The following is a 22,535-nucleotide window of genomic DNA, read 5'->3' as shown; positions in this document are numbered from 1 at the left end:
TTCTCAATCACTCTAAACAGGTCCTGAGTGGGTTATTTGTATCTAATGAGAATTAATGGCCTCGTAGGCCAACTCATGAACAGTACCCACTAGATTGAAGAGCCACCGAGAGCTCTAAGGCAGTGTTTGCTGACCCTCAGCCACTTACCACACATAATTGGGAAACTCTTTGAAAATGTATTGCCCATCATGACAGTAGCTGACCACATGGGGATGTTTCAATCAGAATGAACATCAAGTTATATAAAGCTAAAAATACATTTCTTCGGTCACAGTAGCCGTATTTCAAGTGCCCCCAAATTTCATGTGGTCAGTGACTACCATGAAAGAATGATAAAGAATATTCATCGTGGCCAAAGTTCCATGAGATAACACTTGCATGAAAATTTAAAAAAAATGGTGAAGATATACTGTTAATCAGGATAGTCTTTTTTGCTTGGCTGGGTTTGTTCCCTAGCTGAAATTCGACATTCATTCCCATGAGTCGCAGGGCAAGGCTCAGATGTGGAAAGGAGAGGCGACTCATTGTTAAACAGAAGCAACCTTTAGTCTGCCGGGCTCGTGGACAGCCAGTGACTGGCGTGGAAAGAACCCTCCTGCAATGATTCCAGGCAGGCTGACTGTTCCAGGGACGCTGCCAGCACAGTGCTCGACAGAGTCATTACGCTTAATGCCATTCAATACCATCCATCCCCTTTGAGGTTGATCTGGAAAGCAGAGCAGTGAAATCGGAAGAGATGCAAAAGGTTTGGGATGTCAGACACACCAGACTGTAGATGGTTAGACACACGCATTTGTTCAGAAAACAATTTTGAAAAGTCTCCTTCCTTCAAAATATTATCTTCAGATAAATTCTTCTCAATATTAAGAGTGATTTTCGCCAATACCATTGAACCATTTTGAGATCCCTTGCAGAAAGATGAACTGTCTCTTGTCAGTGTCTCAGAACAGCCAAGAACAAAAATTACACCTTTTATTTTATTTTGTGATTAAGTTTGACGGGATGATCTCCTTGGTTTGCGTCTTTGGGGCTTTCTAATGTGTTCGCATTTTGTAATCATTTGCCGGTCCTATTTAGTTTTTCTTCCCAGACAGAAAATGATTCATGCTTATTTCTCCAAAAAAGACTACCAGGAGGAGGGGACAATTTCCCAAGTCAACAGGTGGAGGACAGTCTTCACAAGTTTCTTGAGGATTGAATATTCTCCCCTCATACCCCCAATTCACCTTCATCTCTCCTGGCCTTCGGAGCGTTTATTTCCAATCTCAGATTTTGTTTCAGGAGACACCTAGTACTGCTGATGTTCTGACCAGGGGGAGGGAAGGGGAAAGACGCAGGTAGGGCGGCTGGGCTTGGGGCTGACCATTGCTTTCCTGGCAGTGAGTGGAGAGAGAGGGCGCGGCACAGTGGCAACAGTAAGTGTAGCCACTCAAAACTAAAACCGCCAAAGTGGCTCCGAGGACCCCGGGCGGGGCACAGTGGAAGAGGGTCACGCCAGGACGCCAAGGGCCGTGGATTGTAAGAGGGGAGCCCACCCACCGCAGCGAGTTCTTACTGGGGACTCGAGAATTCTAGCTCGGAGTGTAAACCCAGCCCGGTGGAGGCACCCGGAGGAGCACAACTGAGACCCGGGAAGCGGGGTCAGGAGGGCGGGGCGGGGGCGGGGGCGGGACGGGACCCAGAGCTGGAGTTAAAGGAGGGGAGATCAGGGGACCGCCGCGTTGGAAGCCGGAGGTGGCCGTACAGGCGTCGTTTCCTTCCGGAGAGGAGGCTGGCCAGTCGAGCCAGGAGCTGGTTGGGGGGCGTCCAAGGGCGGGTGATGGGGAAATACCACGACCCGCGCTTCCCCACGCCTGGCAGCCACGGCGCGGGTGGCTCCTCCTTCGGGCCGGTCCCGAGCGGGGCGGCGGGTGGGAGGGAGGCGGGGAGCGAGGGCGGAGGCTGCGGGAGGAGGAGGGACCAGGCGCGCCTGTGACAGGGTGGCAGCCGAGAAGCGGACGCGTTGCCGCCGCCGCTCCTCCTCCTGCAGCTCCTCTCGCGGCCGCCACCGCCACCTCCGCCGGTGCCGAAGTTTCACTCCCGACCCTCGGCGGGAGCCCCGGCGCGGAGCAGAGCTGTCGCCTAGCCTGAAGCTGCAGCGCACGGCCGGCAGCTCGGCGTGGGGATAGCCAGCTCTCGTTGGCGCCCAGGCGGCGTGCCACGGTCCGGGCTGGGGTCTCTGAGACCCAGCTGGGGCGGCAGCCAGCCTAGGGGACCCGCGGCAGCTCCTACACCGCCCAATTTGCATCCGAGCCCCGGTTTGCCGCGATGGCGGTGCGCTCCCGCCGCCCGTGGGTGAGCGTGGCGCTGGGGCTGGTCCTGGGCTTCACTGCTGCGTCCTGGCTCATCGCCCCCCGGGTGGCCGAGCTGAGTGAGAAGAGGCGACGTGGTTCTAGCCTCTGCTCCTTCTACGGCCGCTTGGCCACCGGGCCCCGAACGGGCGCGCAGCAGCCGCTCCCCCAACCCCAGTCCCGGCCGCGGCTAGAGCAGTCGCCGCCCCCTGCCAACCAGGAGCTCCAGGGGCCACAGCGGCCGGAGGCGGCGCCCGGAGGTCCCAGTTTTCGGAGCAGCCCCTGGCAGCAGCCAGCTCCGCTGCCGCAGAGGAGGCGAGGACACAAGCCCGAAGGTGCGACGGCGCTTCCCGACGCTCCAGCTGCCAAAGGGGAACCCGAGGAGGAGGACGGGGGCGCGGCTGGCCCTCGGAAGGGTGGCCGGCCCGGGAGCAGCCACAACGGCAGCGGGGACGGGGGCGCCGCTGCCCCGAGCTCCGGACCCGGAGACTTCCTCTACGTGGGTGTGATGACCGCGCAGAAGTACCTGGGCAGCCGCGCGCTGGCCGCGCAGAGGACCTGGGCGCGCTTCATCCCTGGCCGCGTGGAGTTCTTTTCCAGTCAGCAGCCTCCCAGTGCTGCGCTCGGCCAGCCCCCTCCGCCTTTGCCTGTCATCGCTCTGCCGGGGGTCGACGATTCCTACCCTCCCCAGAAAAAGTCCTTCATGATGATCAAGTACATGCACGACCACTACCTGGACAAGTATGAGTGGTTCATGCGCGCCGACGACGATGTCTACATCAAAGGTGACCTCCCAGTGTTAGCTGTGCCCCCTGCCCACCTCCCGATTCCTTTCGTTGTTGCCATCCCCAGCCCCTCCACTGCCTCTCTGCCAGCACCTGCTCTGGCTTTCTGCAGCCGCTGGCCCGCTATCCCCACCCCTCGCATCCACCCACCATTCTTAGCCTGCCCCTCCTCTTCTGCAGTCTGGACCCTCCTCATACCTGCTCAGCTTTATCCACTTTCCTCGCTCTTGTAGTTGTTCCTTCCTCTCGGCGCAGGTCCCTACTCGAAAGGCCAAGAAAGGGACCTTAGAGCTAACCCAAAATCCATTCCCACCCTTCCCCCAAGTAGGTGATAGTTTCCCAGATCTGTCCAGAGGGGCGTGTCCTGGCTAGAGGAAAGCAAGATGCAGGATGCTGGCTAGAGCAGAGCTGGGGATTGCACGTTGCTGCTTTACTCCCCTGCTCCTTTGTTTCAGCTTGGTCTAGAGCAGTTTGCGAACCCCTGGGGTTGAGGCTAGTCATCTTTTACTGTCCCAGACCCGTGTTTGAACATTCTGTTGCCTTTAGAAACTTGCCCCCACACTGAAACTGACGTTGGGTACACCCACCAGCCCAGCGTGCTAGCTGTTCCTCATTCTCTGCCATATTTTAATAAAACCCAGAGACAATGGGTGGGGCTGCCCAAAGGTCAGGTGGAGAAAGGAGGTTGAAAGAGCTTTAGATTTACAGAGACCGCCCATAGCTGCAAGCTGCATCAAGCACATAAACGGCAGATCCTTTGCAGTTCATCTTGGTGGTTACAGTATATGCCAGAACCTAGAACTACCCAGAACAGCATCATACAGCCACAGCATGAGGAAACTTTGTCAGGGAAGGGGCCGTTTATTTACAGATTGTCCGTGGTTCTGGACAGAGAATTTCTAAACTCAGTGGTTCAAACTTCCTTAGACCACAGGACTAAGGCTTTCTGGTTCAGATCGTGGAAATGGAGGGGAAAGATTACAAAGAAAGAAATGGTCTTTCTGTGCTTTCTAACTTCTTGTTCTGTGGAGGGCAGCCCTTTTCAGTGTGTGCTGGCTTCCTGTAAGTGTATGACTGTCAAGATCAAGGTTAATACTCTTCACCAAATGTTAGGACAAGCCGACCCAAAGATCTTCTTTGGGTCAAGGAGTTGACCTTAACAGCTGGTGTTCTAAGTTTTGAATTGGAAGGAGCAGAATCACTTTGGTGACGCCGTTTGAAATGAGAGGTTTTGATAATAACGACAAACAAACCTATTATGATTGTATTCCTGTAATGTGGTATTTATGGTTGATTCAGAGAAAAGTACTACTTTCAAAAGTATTAACACTTGAGCTATTTTTTCTTTCTGTTTCTTGCCTTGTGGTACTTGGAGTTTAGGATAATTATCTTTTGTCTCTCATCCAAAAATGACAGAAGGCATCCTGGGGGGGGGGTCACACTTTACAGTGTACAACTGATAGCACCTACTTTTGTTATTTAATTCTCAAATCTTTGAAATATCATACTGTGTTTCTCTTAAAAATAAAAAGCATTTTGTATTAATAACTCAGTCATAGTTAAAAGTAATGCTTGTTGGGGGCTAGAGGGTGTGACAAGATAGTGGCCATCAAAAATGAGCGTACCAAGACTGGTCACGAATGTGAAGAGGTTGACTGTTTATTCTGATATATTGCTATATAGAACATCAAATGCTTTGACCTGTTAAAGATACAGAGTTTTATTTTTAAATCCTTTCTTTTGATCAACTTCCCATCCACAAGTCAACTTATCACATTATTTTTATTGTGATGGTTAGGGCCTTTTCACTTCAAGTTCAGTGTCAACATGAAGTTTTATTTAAATGTCCCCTTAAAAATGTAGGTTGCATGTGACTGAAGTTTAACTAATGAGAAACACCTAACCAAGTCAATTACCATAAAAGAATATAGTTGGATATTGGAGCTATGAAGGTCGCTAAGCTGGCGAAGTGCTTGCCTTGCCTGCTTCAGAACCAGAGTTGCAACCTCCAAAACCAGGTAAAAAGAAAAAGCTAGAAACAGTTGAATACTCCCTGGGCCTATCTGGCCTGCTAAGTTAGTCTACTAGGTGAACTTCATGCAAGTTCGAAAGACAGTCTCCAAAAACCAGGTGCCTGGAACCAGAGGGAGGACACCTAAGGTTGAACTCTAGCCTCCACGTGCAGACATGTGATGTTGTGTCCTACCTATGAGAATATAGACACAAATATACATACAAAGAAGAATATTTACTCGCTGTCAAAATACCTGCATTTGATATTGGGTTATATTTCCGAGAACTTCTGTCACCTCATACATAGTAACAGTCTTTGTTCCCTTATCTTTATCTCACCTCGGATTCAAGTTTGATGATTGTTAGACTTGTTAAATTTGTATTTAGAGTAGAGAAATAATCATAAGCTTGTGTTTTGCAAATTAAAGGAGGGGGAACTGTTTCTTCTTCCTGGCGGCGAAAGGTGTACACGGAGGTTAAGAGCGATGGTGGAAGTTCTCTCACTCCAATGAACACAGTAATTGCCTGTGAAATGAGGGAAGGAGGTGACTCTCTGTTTTCTCTTTGTAGGTGATAAATTAGAAGAATTCCTTAGGTCCCTAAATAGCAGCAAGCCTCTCTACCTGGGACAGACTGGCCTGGGGAATACGGAGGAACTTGGAAAGCTGGGGCTGGAACCCGGGGAGAACTTCTGCATGGGAGGACCCGGCATGATCTTCAGCCGTGAAGTCCTCAGGAGGATGGTTCCTCACATTGGCGAATGCCTCCGAGAAATGTACACCACTCACGAGGATGTGGAAGTGGGTCGCTGTGTTCGCCGCTTCGGTGGGACTCAGTGTGTCTGGTCTTATGAGGTAAGCCTTGAAGTGTGACAGATACTTGTGGTATTACAGGTACATGCCACTTCACATCCTGGACTAAAGTCCTATCTTTACTTTTATTTGCTTCAAATTCATGGTAGCTGCCTTTATAGATTTGGGAATGATTGTGGGACCCATCTTTCTTATTGGACCCGGAGCCTCTCTGAGGTTTCATTGTTAGCATGAATCTTAACTTTGAGCAGAGTTTTGGTTACATCTCCATCAGATACAATTCCCCTACCCCCTCTGTATTTACGTTTTATGGTGTTTACTTGCAAGTGTGTTCATTTGATGTCTCTAACAAGAAGACTAGTTTGAGTCTTGTCAACTATATTTTTTTGTTTTTCTTCTTTATTTACACTATAACAGCCCTTTACTTTTACATGGCTGAAATCTGATTTCCTTGGGAATGTTCAAGTGGGGATTGAACACTCAGTGGGAGGTCAGCAATATGTCATTCATGGTAGGGTTCATTTCCAACTCTTCAAACCCTCTATTGTGTAGTGTGTGAGCAATCTGGGGAAACGGCTGAGGCTATCCGCTTGTTCTCTAGACTTTAAGTCTATTTTGGTGGCAATTTATCAATAGCCAGAATTGTTTTTATAATCAGAGGTGTGGGCTGTGATGAGATCGTGGCCATTAGTCTTGTGAACTTTTTCCCTTTAGAATTTGACTTTGAAATCAAATGAATTGTCCTTTAAAGTGGATTTCCTGAAAGATAATCTTAGTAACAATTGATTTGATGTTTAAATAATACATTGCAATTTTAATGTAGTTTTGTTTTCAGATATTTGGAGTGTACTCTTCTTTTACCTACCCAGTGCACACTGTTTAAAACTGCATTTTAACTTCGTTGTTGATCTTCAGGAATTTTAGAAGTTTAGTGTGGAGGGCATATTTTATGAAAACGTGTGAAATGATTGTACATCAAAGTTCATGGTTCCTTTCTTCTTTTCTTTCAGGAGTGTAATATCACTTGATTTAGTCCTTTAAACAAAATGTGCTGTGATACAATTCAATGAGGCATTTTGAATAATTATTATACACAAGGAAACTTTCTGGTAATTATGCATTTGGAACATGTATTAGGCAAATTTAGATGATGGTATAAGTAGTTCCTTTAATAATAAAATAGCAACTTTTGTTCTATAAACCCATCCTTCAGCTTTGGTAATCCATTCCTGTGATTTCAACACTTGCATATCTGAAGAGGAAGGGCTGTGAATCAGAGGTTAGCCTCAGATTTGTAGTCAGATTATCTTAAAACCAAAACAAGCATACTTAGAAGGAGATGACATCAAAGCGTTAGAGCTTTTCTCAGTAAAGGTAATGTCACTGACCGAAAGAAAAAAGACTTCTCTCTGATGTAAAATCATCTGCAAAAGGCAACAAATGCTTCACATATAAAATTCATTCGGTTTGTCTTATGGGAAGATATGCTACAGTCGTTTGGAATGTATGTGTGAAAACAAAAAGGGGAAATAATGTGTTTTTTTTGTTTTTGCTAATTCATTGTTTAAGTTAAACAGAAAGTTTTAGCAAACTATCTATTATTATCTTCCACGTTTTTATTGATTCTGCTAGGAGTGTCCTGTCTTTCCTTAGTGCTTTATCTGTTCGTGTCCCATGACAAGAAAAACGTGCTCAAGTGATGTGCAGGTTCTCTTCCAGGCAGGGCTTTGGTGAAATTTCTAGTAACTTTTGCAATATGTTTTCATTTGGAACGACGCTTGTCCATCACTGTCTTCAGAATCTCCTTTAATAGATCATTTCAACATTTTGTTCTAGTGTTGGAAAAAAGTCTCCTGAATGAAATTCCGATCAGCCCCAAGGCCTTCCTACAGTATTTAGCCTGTGGCAGGTTATTTTCACATGCCTCTCATCGAGGTCTCAGAGCTGTATGCTGTGCTTAGTGGTACCAAATCAGGAACTGTGTAATATAACACGGATTCATAAACTTTCCTCAAGTATTAGTCATTCGTGATGTTGATTCATCTGTGTGAAATGAGTCAAACAAAAATTTAAAACTTTTTGTTACCAAGTCCATGCTTTAATGATTTTTTGTTAAAACACTGGAAAACTGATTTCTGTTTTATTTTAGAAATTATAAAGAATCCAATGGGAGAAAACTGACCGTGAAATTCAGAGTGCTTCTAAATTGCATTATAATGTAACCAAATTAAAGGAGAATGTGTGGAATATGTTACTTAAATATACATTAGTCAAGAATTCTAAACAGGTTAGAGAATACAAACTTAAAGAAAAATTACTCAACTGATTCATAGATTAATTTCTAGAGCTCTTTTCCGTTTTCTGAGTTTTTTCATAAAGTCTCAACAGGCAAGGAAGTTAGTGATTTTCCATTTGGCCTTCTCTTCCACAAACATCTGGGGACTCTTGTCCTTCTCTCTCCCTTTTTATTCCAGAAAAACAAAATAAAACAAAAAACAACAACAACGAAAAACCCCACAACAACTTTGCTCTCAGAAAATGAAAACTTAAATTTACACAGAGCCTTCTAGGCAAACGTTACAACAATTATTTGTAATAACCCCAAACTGCAGGCAACTCAAGCGGTCTTCAGTAGCTCAGTCTGCTTAGTTTTCAGGAACTGATCTCTTAAGGTGGCTGAAAACTCCTCTTGCTGTTTAGGAGAACTTTGAGACACTAATGTATAACTTCAGTACCTAATAATCAGATTCTGGTACCCGGGGCACATATGTTTGCCAGTTGGCTCCTCCTTCTCTTCTCCATATGTACTCTCGCAGGCCCTGGTCTTTCATGGCACAGATAGCACCTGACGCCAATGAAGAGTGCAGATGGCTACTTTCCCGCTTGGGACTGAATCATCCATTTTTTTCAAGTTGTTAATCTTCAAGGACTTGCTAGGCTGCTGGTGTACTCACGCGCATCTCCGGTTCTGTGTATAGACTGAAGCCTGTTAGAAGGTGCTTCTGTTGGACTTACTCTGTGCTAGCATTGATTGGCACCTTCTGCTGGTGGAGCCTTGACTTGACTGTTGTTGATCTCTGTTGCTTTAGGAAACTGCATATGGCTCTCAACATTGCCTTCCCAATGGAGGTTTTAAAGTTTTGTGTTTTAAGTTTTGTTTTCTGATTCTTGCAGCAAAGGCAGGCAGTTTTCAGTTCTTTTCATGTCTCATTGGACACCAGGATTTTTATTTTATACGTCTGGCCTGAGCTGACAAAAACAATACTATTTTTTTTTTTTTGAGCCAAAGAACCTTAAGGCTACAAATTTTATTAGATTATTTTCCATAAAATGAATGACTTTTGGCAGTAAGAATAAAATTTGTACTTTAAATACTTTGTCGTGCAGATTATATGTAGTGGTTATTAACCCTGAGTCACCAATAATGCGTGGGTGTCATGTTAAGGAAAGAAATAAAAGCATCTCACCTTGGAGTTGATTAAACACGAGCAAGTTAGATTTGAATTGTCCACGTTCTTTTCCCTGCGTTTTCTGTCCTCTGTCTGTTGTAGGAGTCTGTATCTGTGTCTGTATTTGTGTCTGTGTTTATCTCTAACAAAGGGCTTTGCTCTGTCTTTACTGAGCATCATAGAAAGCATCACACAAGGAAGGGATGGGATACTTTACAGAAATCATTAATAGAGTTTTTACAAGGGATTAAATCATTGCTTCTGGTCCCCACTGACCCTAATACAAAGCATCTCTGTTTATCAAGCAGTATCCACAAATGGTTGCTTTCCAACCTTATGGTAGATTTCAGGAAGTTGTTTTTCAGCTTCTGTATTTGCCGCTTTTAGCAAATGATGCACACACATTATCTGGGTCGAGAGCACGGAAGAGTTCATAATTTAAGATTACAGCTATCCATAATTTTAGATGGTAAAACTTGTTTACACTGGAACCCCAAGGCAAGCAAGATAGAGTCTTATACTGGCCTTTAAAAAGCAAGTTAAACAAACAATTTGAGTACATCATAGGCTAGCAGTCTCCAGTAACTTTAAGCTGTGTTATTGACTCTGACTCTGTGGTCCAGAAAAAGTTCTATTATGTTAGAATGTTAGCGATACCATCATAATACTGCATTGCTCAACTTTGTAAAAGAATCATTGTTTTTTCAGAAATTCCCATTAAAATTCTGTATCATATATACATCTCTTTTTATTATAAATTATTTATATATTCCTGTTTAGTTACTAAGAGTATCGAACATTTTTACTGGAGTACTATCACTTATATTTAAGTTTTAAAATATTTTAACTTCAGTAATTATTCTCACCCTGTGAGTTTTGCATTTGATCATCAAAGGTCAATGAAGAGAGTTATGTTTTCTCACTTTAATTTTTGTAATAAAATAAGCCAATAGAACGATATATAATTCAACTACATATTGTTTCAAAAGCCAGTTCTACATTGGCAAAAAAATATTTTTCTGTGACTTTAGAGAATCATTTCTTGTGAGTAAACAGAGTTTTATTTGACTCTTTTCATATTTAACTTTATGCTAGAAGTCTGTTGTTCACTTTTGGCCCATTAATGGCAATAAGTGTCATAGTGAATTATATTATTTTACAAAAGGATATATTTCACGAGTTGTTTCTGGGCTTTTAAGTTAAATGGGGAGCTGAGACATTAGACTGTATATATAGTATTCATAGCATCTTATAGTTTCAGAGTATCTCTGCCATTCCTACAGGGTGGTCCCTCAGATCTCTCAACTTGTCCTTGGTCTTTGTAGGTTATTCTTTCATCCCTCTTCTCCCCTCCTCCTCCTTCTCCTTTATTTTTGCCTTCATCTTTATCTTCTCTCTCTCCCCCTCCACCTGTATATGAATGAGTGTGTGCAGCTGTGTACACAAGTCTGTATGCCAGTGACATCTCTTGTGTGTCCCTATGTGGAAGCCAGCAGTTGTTTATATTGGTTGTCGTCTCAGATGGTTGCCACCAGAAGTATACCACTTAGGCCACTCTGTCCCCCAGTTCTGAATGCTGGGGTAGGAGAACCTGCTGCCATACATGATTTCCACTCTGGGTCTGCGCACCTGAACTCAGTTCCTCGTGGTGGCACAGAGAGCTCTTGACTCATGAAGCCATCTCCCCAGCCTAGTGACAGACGACTCCCTGCCTAATGATGGCTTAGCTCTGTTGTCAACGTGGTCGATGTCCCCAGAAGTCATTAACAGGTGTGGCAAAATCCAAGACAATGATTTTCATTCAAAATTCAGTCTTTCAGAAGTGTTTTCTCGGTGTGATTCCATCATTGTTTGTTTCTTGCCTAGAAGCAGCAAGCTTCTCTCCCCACTCCTTCCTCCCCCACCCCACTCGACAGGTGAAATCATCCATAACTGACTTCCGGAGACGCTGTTGCTGCGACACTGTTCTCTTCGTTGTTCAAAATAAAATCACCTCCGAAGTGATGGGGGAAAACAGTGTTGCTTTCAGCACTTTGTGAGCTTCATTCATTTCCATTGCTAAGTGGTCCCTTACCACCTGCCTTGAGACAGTTTATGCCTTCCAAATAGATGTTTGCCAGCAGTTGAAGCGATTACTAGGTTTGAAAGATGCCTCCAGACAACTGAGAATAAACTGCGTGATAGCGTGACACTCCTGTCAGCTTTAAATGCTTTTCTTCCTTAATAACTCACAACTATTCTAATTTCTTGAAAAAAAAAATCAAGTCCGTTTATGGTTCCACTTTCATTGTGTTGTTGTCTAAACCAGCATGTTCTTTGAGAGACACGAGTTCAGTTGTTTTTCTACTTAGCAAGTCAAAAATACAGAGAAATACACCAGCTATCAAAGTACAGTTTATTTGCTTTATACCACGTTTCGAGACATTTTGTTCAAGAAATTTAATTGATGTAAGAACGAAAAAAGTACCAATATGTGTGAGTCATTATTAAATAATGTCAGATACTAAAGCCAGTCAAGGAAGGTGGGAACTGAGAAACGTCAGGGCCCCAGAGGCCCAGTGCTGTTCTAATTTAATCTCCTAAGAAAGAACACATCAGTCCAGGCCCATTGTCAGCTTCAGGTGCGTTTCATGTTTTTCTGTCCTGGAAATGTATTGTACATGAACAGTTCGGCAAGTGTGCTACAAGTTTATGAATTAACTGAATAAAAAGATTTATTCTTTAAAACTGAACAGGCAATGTTTTGGGCCTATTGGGAGCTAATAGACAATGAAATTGATTTCTTAATTGTTTTGAGAGTCTTCAATCTTTATTTACTGTTTATAATACCAACAGCTGCATTCTTCATTCTTTGTTTTCAATAGTAACTGAGGTTTTTTTCACTATCCTTTTTGCTTTCACTTGTTTTTTTGGAAAGTTATTTATTTATAAAACTCCTATAATAGTAGGTGATAGTTTAAGTATACAAATATATGAAAACTAGCTGTTAAAATTCAAAGTAATCAGAGAAAAAGAAACTGCAGAAGAATACAGTGACAACTATATAAATGCACATTGGCTATTATCTTCTGAAACTTAAATAACATTTCTGAAAATTAGGACCTAGTGAAAAGACGCAAGTGAGGGAAAGGAGTATGGAGAGTTAGCCAACCACATCCTTAACACATCAGCTAAGAGAAGGTCACGTGGATGTTTCATAACATTCAACAGAAGCTGGGGCTGGAAGGCAGAAGGGAGATTCTGCAGACATAGAGAACACACAGTTGTTAACAACTGCCCCAGTGTTTGGTGGATTGCTTGAGTTTGTTTTAAAGTATAAAGTGTACTTTAGAGACTCCTCCATGCCTACCGCAACTGTTTCAAATATTTTCTAATAAGCTGGCCAACAGATATTTTGAAAAATGTGTTTTTGTTTTTGTTGTTGTTGTCAGAAAACTGAAGTTCAGGTGTTGTGCTTTTGTTGAGGAACTGTCTGCGGTGGGCTTGGGAATCTAGGGAAGGTGGGGGAACCCCTGAGGATCGATCACTCAGCCAGCTTAGGACAGGGCTGCTATCCGACCTGAGGAGCTCAGAGGAGGAGTGGGATCCTAACAACTGGGCCTAGAATTAAACGCTCCATTGTGTAACTAAGAGCTGATGGTCAGGAATGACTCTTTTCATTAACGGTCATTTAATTTTGAGGTAAAAACACAAATCAAAATATAAGAAGATGAACACTTAAATAAAAGCTGTTTTTAATGAGGTACGATCCTATAATACCAAGCTGATTTCTTAATGACATGAGGATTACTTAATGTACATGATGAGTAGCACTCCTGAAAAATACATTGGTTAAAGAATATTTAAAATGATCTGCTTATATAGCCAGCCTCTTTGACTTGTTCCATATGCCCGTGGAGCCTCCTCTATAGGCAGTGTATCGTGAACCTACCTTTTTCGTCTTATGGCACGGACCAGGAGGAGAACTCAGGCTTCTAACTCACCTCTTGCCTTCATATCTGACCCAGAATCTGGCTCCCATCTCAGATCTGTTTCTCAATATTATTTATGTTCTGCACTGTGGAAGCTCCAGTTGATTCCAACTGTGTGATAAACTGTCTCGTAATAAAGATGGTATCACTATTACTCAACTTTATTAGCTGTGGCATCTCTTAGATATAAACTTGTTCTCTATTAATATCCTTTATTCCCATTGGCCACTACTAATGGCAAATTACTTCAAGAACTGAACCATCTAATTCTAGACCCCAGTTTGGGATTTGTTGGCTGTATGGCCATGGACAACTTATCAGGTCTCTTGTTTCTTTCCTTTTCATTTCATAATCAATGAACCATGATGCAGTAATACTGACTTCAGAGCACTTCTGGTATCACAGTGACATTTACTTCAGAGCGCCTCCGAGAAGACTCAGTGGTTTAATGTGTACAGAATGGTATCGCAGTAATGCTTACTTCAGAGCACTTCTGAGAAGACTCACTGGCTTCCTGTGTATAGAAGCATTTCGGAGTAGTTGCTAGAACTATTAAGCATCTCATGACCTTTATCTGTTTTGGAAGAAGCAACATGCCATAACATAGTGCCAAGTTTACAGAATCATTGTGGAGAATTGAAAAGGTCTATACACTGAAAGTTTTTAGAAGCCTGCTCGGCACGCAATAAGCCATGCGTTCATGTTAACTATTTCTGATATCCAAATGGCAGTGTTCATATGCTTCAGCCCCCAGGAAGAGAGGAATGCCAATTGGAAAGAGTTTAGCTGTAATGTGTCTTTCAAAGGTCTGTTTTGCTATAATGGGGAAGCCTAGATTCAGTGTTTTATTTTCTTTATATTTATTTATTTTAAGGTTTGTTTTGTGTCCATCTCTGTGTATAAACATGAGTGTGTAGATGTTGTCAGAAGCCAGAAGAGAGCACCAGATCCCCTGGAGCTGGATAAAGGTGGTATATATAAACCGCCTGATGAGGGTGGTAGGAACCAGACTTGGCTGTTTTGTAAGAGCACTTGTTCTCCTAACTGATGAGCCATCTATCCAGGCCAGTTTTTTGGTTCCTTATTTTATCACACAGTGGAATTCTCTGAGAGACTTTGAAAAGAATTGTAATATTGGAACCAACCGCTGGTCCAATCTATCAGCATCTCTTACAGGTGATGCCTGCACCATGGATATTATTTGACATTTTCCAAGTGACTAAGATGATCATAGTGTATTTTCTAAGTGACTAATGTGGATATAGTGCTGACATCACAGTGCCCATTAAAATATATGCGTGCATGTTCACATTGCTGCGGGAGGTGGAGCCTATGTCCTTGCATTTACACAGCAAGTGTTTTACCCACTGAGATAACTCCCCATTTTCATAGTATGTGGATTTTAAGTGAATTCACATACTTAAGTACATAGTCAGTTTTGAGTTATTCTTCATTTTCTTTCCTTTCTTGGAATCATAAAGACTAATGGAACTAAGTCATTGTCATTCATCTGTTTTGAACAGCTGGTCCCCGGTTTTAAGGCGATGGTATAAGACTATCACTTACATATGCATGTCTTTTTGCCTAATGATCATGCTCACATAGTGTTTTCCTAAAAAGAAAAAAAAAATCAAAGGGGATTTTTCAGACATTCTGAAACTATTTTTTACATACTTTTATAATCCTTAAGGAATTATAGCTCTTCCTAATGACTGTATCCGAGTGATATATAGTAAGAGTTCAAAAATACTTGTATACTGAGTCCCATGATTTTGCTATCATAATATTGACTTATTGCGTTGGAGTGGTGCATTCAAGCCAAAAGGTATTTGGGTAACTTGCATGATGAACATGGTAGAGCAGAAATGGTAACACAGATTTTAAAATCTTTAAGGATACATTTGTTGTCATCTGCTTATTATCAACAAACATTTCTTTGCTCATCACTGTCCTGCCTTCTCTGATGGTGGAAAGTATGTGGTGCATAAGAGAAAGAAATGTGCTTCCCTCAAACCTGCGGTACTGTACAGGGCCGTTTCCAGACGAGGAAGAGCAGAGAAGGCTGAGTAACAGCGTTGGAGGGCTTGGGCTAAGCACATCTTGAGATAGGATAAGTGAGGATTAAAACCTATATGCAAATCCAGTTATAAACGACTTATACATAACACTCAATGGCCCAGCTATGTCTGTAGATGAGTGTGTGAGTCTTAGAATTTCGTGGGACAGTGTGGACTTAGAAGAGAAGATGAGATTGTTAAAAATCCTTCTGGGTGACAGTAATGAACCACCCGTATAGAAAATCCTGCAGGTAGGTACTTGGAAACTCTGATGAGTTCTGAGTGTAGAGTATCACACAGAGATCTTTCTTAATGGGTTTAATGTGGGAGGATGCCTTAGAGGCCTCGTGCTTAGGGATAGCACCTTAGGAGATTTAGTTAAATCCTCTGACCACGTGAGGTGAATCTTAATAAAAGCAACAAGGAAAAAAATGAGCATGATGAACTAAGAGATAGTGAAGACAGAATTGACAGTTAGTGACAATCCAGGGGCATGGTGGTTGACTGGGGGAAGGATACAATCACTCCTGGGCTTTGGCTGGAAGATGACAATATTCCCAGAGGTAGAGTACATGAGATGAGCAGGTATGGGTGATTAATGTTTCCGGAATTGGCAGAACACAGGAGAATGTCTACTTAAGGCTCATCAAGTTCTACTCATTATTCATTTATTCAGCCAACAGTCGTCATCCAGTATTGAAATAGGAGCAGCGGGGCTGCGTCCCCGGCACCCGGTTGCCCACATGGCTAGCTCTAGCTTATGCCCCGAAATAATTACACGGAAACTATATTCTTTTTTTTTTTTTTTTGAAACTATATTCTTTTAAACACTGCTTGGCCCATTATATCTAGCCTTTTCTCGGCTAACTCTCACACCTGGACTAGCCCAATTCTAATAATCTGTGTAGCCCACGAGCTGGCTTACCAGGAAAGATCTTAACCTGCGTCTGCCTGGAGTGGGAGAATCATGGCGACTCCTTGACTCAGCTTCATTCTCCCAGCATTTTGTTCTGTTTACTCCTCCCACCTATGTTTTAACCTATGAGGGACAAGCAGTTTCTTTATTGCTTAACCAATGAAATCAACAGATTGATATATGACACTCCCACATCAATCCAGGCATTCTCCCAGTGGCTGGTGTTTCAGCAAACACTTATCTGGCTGTATTTTCTAGATTAGGAAAGAAGGGAAACACACATGAAAAGGCTCAGGAAGGCAGAACATCAGGTCTAGAGTGGGCACGGGCACAGCTCTATACAGAGTGCCAAGCTGGGCTTTACTGGGAGGATGCTCTGTGAGGGATGCAGGTAACAAGAGAGAACACAATCAGCAAAGGAGCATGGACATGAGAACCAGCTAGAAGGAAGCTCAAATGAAGTGACAGGCTGGAGAGTTAAAAAAAAAAAAAGCAAGATCAGAATGGAGAAAATATGGCAGCAGATATCAGGGATGACTTTGAAGTTCTTTGGGTGGACTTTTCCAGAGAAAATTGAGTTCCATGTACCTTAAAAAATTTACCTTGCTAGTGAGGCAGGGGTGCCCACCCACAGCCAGCTTTATCTTCTGATGAACACATGCACTGTCAAGCTTCACTTCTAGGTAAAACTCTGTGTAAGTGATCATCTTACAGCTGTCTACGAAGACAAGGGCCCATGGGTCCTTCAGTCAACTCAAGGGCCTGAAGTGGGGAGAGTATTTGAGACTGGAAGTCTGAGATTGCGTTGCAGAAGAAAAGAATTACCATGTCCATGGTGTGACAGTCCTATTTTTTAATTATAATTTTATTTTTCAAAGCCATTGTTTTAAACTAATTTAATGCTGAATATGGTGGTGTGAAAAAGTAATATTATAAAATGCGGAGAAACTTATGGCATATATACATACACACACACACACATATATATATGCATATATATACATATATATGAAAATCTATTTCTGTTAGTTTCCCTTCCAGTAACACATTTTATTTTTTAAAAACTAACAGAAACCTTTGATTTAGTTGCTCTCCCTTGTTATTACTTTGTATTTTCATGGGAAGTAGAAGATGTAATATGCATATTGTTCTGAACATTAGGGTTTTTCAGTTATGATCATTGCTGGGAGCCATAATTTGATGAGCAAGTATCCCTTCCAAGAGGCTCCTGTTCCCAGCTGGTGGTGCTATTGAGAGGTGACTGGTCCAGAAGGGCATTAGTTTCACTAATGGGTTATCTAATAATGGGTTTGTAGGTGAACTGCCTGGAAGAGGAGGAGTCTGGTGAAAATGCCAGTCACTGAGGCATGCATTAGGAGGACGTTCCTTGTGACTGGTCCTTTCTCCATTTCCTTCTATCTTGCTACCAGCTTCCTCAGCCCCATGCTCACAGCTCTATGACATTTTGTCTCATCTTAGGCCTAGCCCATGGACTGAAGCTTCAGAAACTGAGTGAGTCAAATTAATCTTACTTATTTATTTATTTTTTTCACTTTACACACCAATCACAGTTCCCCCTTCCTCCCCTTCTCTCGTTCTTCCCCCTGAACTTCAATTCACTAAGGCTTCCTTCCCTTGGGAAATCAACTAAGTCTGGCATATCAAGTTGAGACAGGACCAAGTCCCTTCCCCTGTATTGAGGCTGAACAAGGTATCCCTCCAAGCTGTTTCTGTTAATACTTCATTATGGTAACAAAAACGTCTTAATAGAGAGTTACTCACATCAGTATCAAATATCCTCACTCTTTATTTTGATGCTATCTAGAATTTCAGTATCATTGGATTATTGTTTTTGGAGAACTATTTGCATATCTGGAAGAAAACAAAGAAAATGGACCCCACAGCACTCCAAATCATGCGCGAATCCCCACTTTAATGGTTGCACTTGGTTCCTGGATGCAGTGTTGACTCTCCCAATGATTAGCCTTTTTCAATATGTATTATTCATTTCAACAAGATTTGCCAAGTACCTCCTGGGAAGACACTTTGCTGTGTGCTGTGAGATGTAAATTCTGTTTATGGAATATATGGTTTCAGGGAGGGAGATAAACAAACCAACCAACCAACAAGCAAGGAACAAATATCTTTCTTTATGAAACTAACATCTCACTATATGAATATATAGTACTTGTAACTAAGTTTAGGTAATTTTACTGAAATGATTTTTAACTAAATTTTAGATGAATTAAAAATTAATTAAATTACACAGTCTCTTACCATTAGTCTATTCTTGATTTCCTACCCACACAATTGCTTAGATTAGTATTTGATACCCATTTGATTCCTCTGTGGCTGTTTAACATTCTACATTTCTTACAGTTGACCCTCATCTTCCTTGGCTTCCCTTTTCATTAAATGATCACCTATCTATGAAGTTGTGACAATCAGGTTTTGGGGAGAATGTCTTTGGACTTGTAAATTGACAGAAAGACTTACTGTGCTCAGTCTTACAACCTTGGTTTACCAGCCTTTCTCTTGACACCATTTTGCAGTATATTATTAAAGGTTTTGCTTTCTTTGGTTGGAAACCTGCTGTCATTGATTATTCTTACTCATTTTGCAATCATAGTATTTAAATGTATGTATATCTAGAGTAATAAGTGTTTTGCATGGAATAGTTAAGTGTCTGTTGTGTAAATAATTTCAAATTCACTACAACGGATTTGTTTCATTTGAAGAACATTTAATAACATAAGTTAGTTTTATCTTTTAACCTAAGCAGTCTCAATAATACCAGTGTATTACTGAAAACCTGTGCTCATAACTATAGGATGGTGTAATTATGGGGTATGAATAAAAATAATTAAAAACAATATCAATTGATAATGACTATAAATTCAGATATTTATTAAGTTTTTTTTTACATATGCCATTTTATTATGTCAGCAAAGTTTGTTGAAGTTTTTTTCTTTCTAGTTTTTTAGCATGTTGTCATTTTCGAACAAAAGTAATCTCAACAAATATTGAAAATAGACATAGGTGTGAAGGATCACTCATCTTGGACAAAGATGCATACAGGTTGTAGTAAAAGAAAGGAAACATTTTAGGCTCTCAAGCAAGATTGAAACCAAACCAGAAACAATGAGAACAGGCCAATGAAAACAAGTGTATTCACTATTCTTACCCTGTAGAATACCAGAAGTAAAATTTATGAAGTTTTTAAGGCCATGGTTTAATACACTTTAAATTATGGATTATTTTAACTAAGCTCCACATTTTCAACTCCAGTTCTCATTTTGAAATATTTCTCTTTTATCAGCTCTTAGTTTTTAGTATTCATAGGCTTAAACTCCGTTATTATGTTTAATTTTACCTCTGTGATTTTTGATTTATTTGCTGTGAAATAAAGCCACATTGGCCTACTCTTCCTCTAGCATGTTCTCCGTTTGCTCCTGCTTTTCCTGGGAAACTTGTGACAAACGGGCGTATGACCCAACTGCAGTATTCAGGCTGCTGAGCTTGCAGGTTCAGCACTAGTGTTCATCGCTCCATGTCACCTGAAGCGGCTGATAATGGTGAAACTGAGATTTTCCTGCTGTGGCCGACACTGGTAGAAGTGTTTAAGAGAACAATTTAAAGCTTTCTACGTTATTGTGTAGGAGTAAGTGTAAGGATTTTTTTTTTTTTTTTGAGACAAGGCTTCTCTGTAGCTTTGATTCCTGTCCTGGAACTCACTCTGTAGACCTGGCTGCACTCGAACTCACAGAGATCCGCCTGCCTCTGCTTCCCTAGTGCTGGGATTAAAGGCGTGCGCCACCACTGCCTGGCAAGTGTCAGGATTTTTGTATAAGATTGCAAGTCATGACACTAACAACTCCTAGTTGTGGGAGTTGCGGGGACATGTTTGATTTTTCAAGCAACACCTGCTTTCACCTCATTTTCATGCCAAATGTTGTGATTACAAAGATTCTTCTTAATCTTTTTAAAAGTTTTATAATGATTAATGCTCTTTTATTTCCCCTTCTCCATATTCATGTTAAATTCTAGTGTGTGCTACACGCATACATTTAGGATAGATACCCAGTGTGTCACAAGTTCTCACAAAGTCTACGCAAAATAAATCTGTAGTGTGATGATTCTTACAGGACAACTTATATAATTAGTAGTCACAGATTTTAGAATATTAGAAAATGATGAACAGTACATATTTTTAGTTCATTTGTGTCATAGTTTCTTTTCCTCACATGGAATATAATTATTATTGCTGAGTTAATCCATATCTAATTCTAAAATGGAACCTAATAAATTTTGTTTTTAAAAAATAGATGGTAATTCCATTTACAGTATAAAATAGTTGATAATTTTTGTTCTTTCTGCATGCTAGAGTTACCATTAAAGTAAACTGAAATGAGAATATTTCATTTTGACACTTGAAGTATCATGTAACTTTTTGAGACAATAGAAGCTTGAATGATACCTTATTATAGCTTACAAGGTAGTATATATAAATATTCCAGAAGCCAATTTATAGTTTGATGTGGTCTACTGTCTTTCTTTGTAGAATAAAATAATGCTATTAACTAGCTGAAAAGTCTAAAATCTTATTATGCTAATGAGGACCAGTAACTTACGTTTGAACATTTATGAGTATATAAATCAATAATTATCATAACTGTTGAACATGAGTTATATACCTGATTCTTACTCTGAGGGTTTCTGAGCTATACAGGGATTCAGGGAGATGTTGTTTCCTGTATCTTATGCTACAAGCACAAGTTTCACAAATAGCGGAGATCATACAGCTTGAAAATTGACAGTCTTGCCTTGAAGTCTGGTTTATTTGATTCCAATGGCCATATCCTTGTCTTATTGTCACACTGACATCATGGCTATGAATTCAAAGAATTGCCTTGGATTTTAGTTTGAAACTACTGTCATAGTGGACAGACAGTGTCACCCGTATATGGATTCACCATTCGGGGAAGTAAGGAAGACAATGTATAAGGTGAGAAAGATTAAATCACAGACACAGAATGAAGATCAGTGGCCAACAATTGTACAATTCTCTGCTTGAATGTTTACCTGTTGAAGATAAACACTGTCTTTCCAAGATAGATGTGTGGGATGCGGATGCATAAGATCAAAATTGTTGTTGTCTTTCCAGCCCTTAGTGTGTTTACAGGAAACTATTTAGAAGAACAAAATATTCATTTTCAATAGAAACAAAAAAGTCAATAGAAACAACAATTATTTGGCCTCAGGACAAAAATAAGAATGTAAGCTATCAGTTGTATCTAAATGACCTTTATTTCCATCTGTAATCTTTAGGAGGAGAGAGCATGTGGGCATGCATATCACAGGACAATCTTGCTGAATGCAATACATTCTGAGAACTCAGCATTTTACTTGTAAAATACCTATTTTTCTACTGTATTACCATGAGACTGTCTCATTTACTTCATAAATACATACATATGAGAGAAAGTTATCAGGACTAGAACAAACTATAACATAAATATAACAACAATGTTGTTACAAAACTGTTTCAGACATTAAAGTGGATACTTTATAATTATTATTCTTTCAGAATGAATGTCTTCTACTTACACTAAACTATTAAGTCATTGTGAAGCTCCCTAAATATGAGTGGGGTTATTGTGAACTCAATCCTAATCATCATTGCAAAAAGGCTGTGGTGATTGCTAGACATATGCTCAGCTTCTGACTTAATTAAAAATGAGATCCCAATACACTTGAGCCCTTTACATGAACGAGCAGTGTAAGCACTGAGTGTAAGATCCTACGCACAGAACCTCCTTGGCTGAATGGGGTAACTAGGGTAGAGGACCAATAAACAAGAAGATAAGCTACAGTGCCACACACAGAGCTAGGCTGGGGATGTTTAAATGACTCATTGCTGGTTGATCTGAACTTGGAAATGCAAGTAGGCAAACGTCCCAGGCAGAAGTGGGATGTGATAGGATTGATCGACCGTAAAGTTCCAGGGCAGCACAGTCAAGGTATCCTTTAGATCAAGGCTTCTTAAACTTTTTCTTCTCATAGCCCCTTCTTACCTGCTAACTCTTCATGTATGTCTGATTATATAGTTGTATAGACCAAAATTTCATCATAGTAAATCACAAGATTTTTTTTAAAAATAGATGATTTGTATTTCTATCATTTTATTATTTATTAAAGACA

General features: G+C 41.2%; 1 protein-coding gene across 1 annotated transcript in view; it reads left to right on the top strand.

The window, feature by feature from the left end:
• The first annotated feature begins 1,891 nt into the window (after window positions 1-1,891).
• Chsy3 (chondroitin sulfate synthase 3) overlaps window positions 1,892-22,535 on the top strand; it is a 225,104-nt gene continuing 204,460 nt past the window's right edge. The window contains exons 1-2 of the mRNA XM_075968613.1: window positions 1,892-3,116; window positions 5,700-5,983. Coding sequence (XP_075824728.1) covers window positions 2,309-3,116; window positions 5,700-5,983 — 1,092 coding nt within the window. The 5' untranslated portion in view covers window positions 1,892-2,308. The remainder of the gene's footprint in view (window positions 3,117-5,699; window positions 5,984-22,535) is intronic.

The sequence above is a fragment of the Microtus pennsylvanicus genome, chromosome 4, assembly GCF_037038515.1.
Source record: "Microtus pennsylvanicus isolate mMicPen1 chromosome 4, mMicPen1.hap1, whole genome shotgun sequence".
NCBI classification, from domain to species: domain Eukaryota; kingdom Metazoa; phylum Chordata; class Mammalia; order Rodentia; family Cricetidae; genus Microtus; species Microtus pennsylvanicus.
Note: the sequence above shows the minus strand (reverse complement) of the source record. Positions and strands in the feature narration are given on the sequence as shown.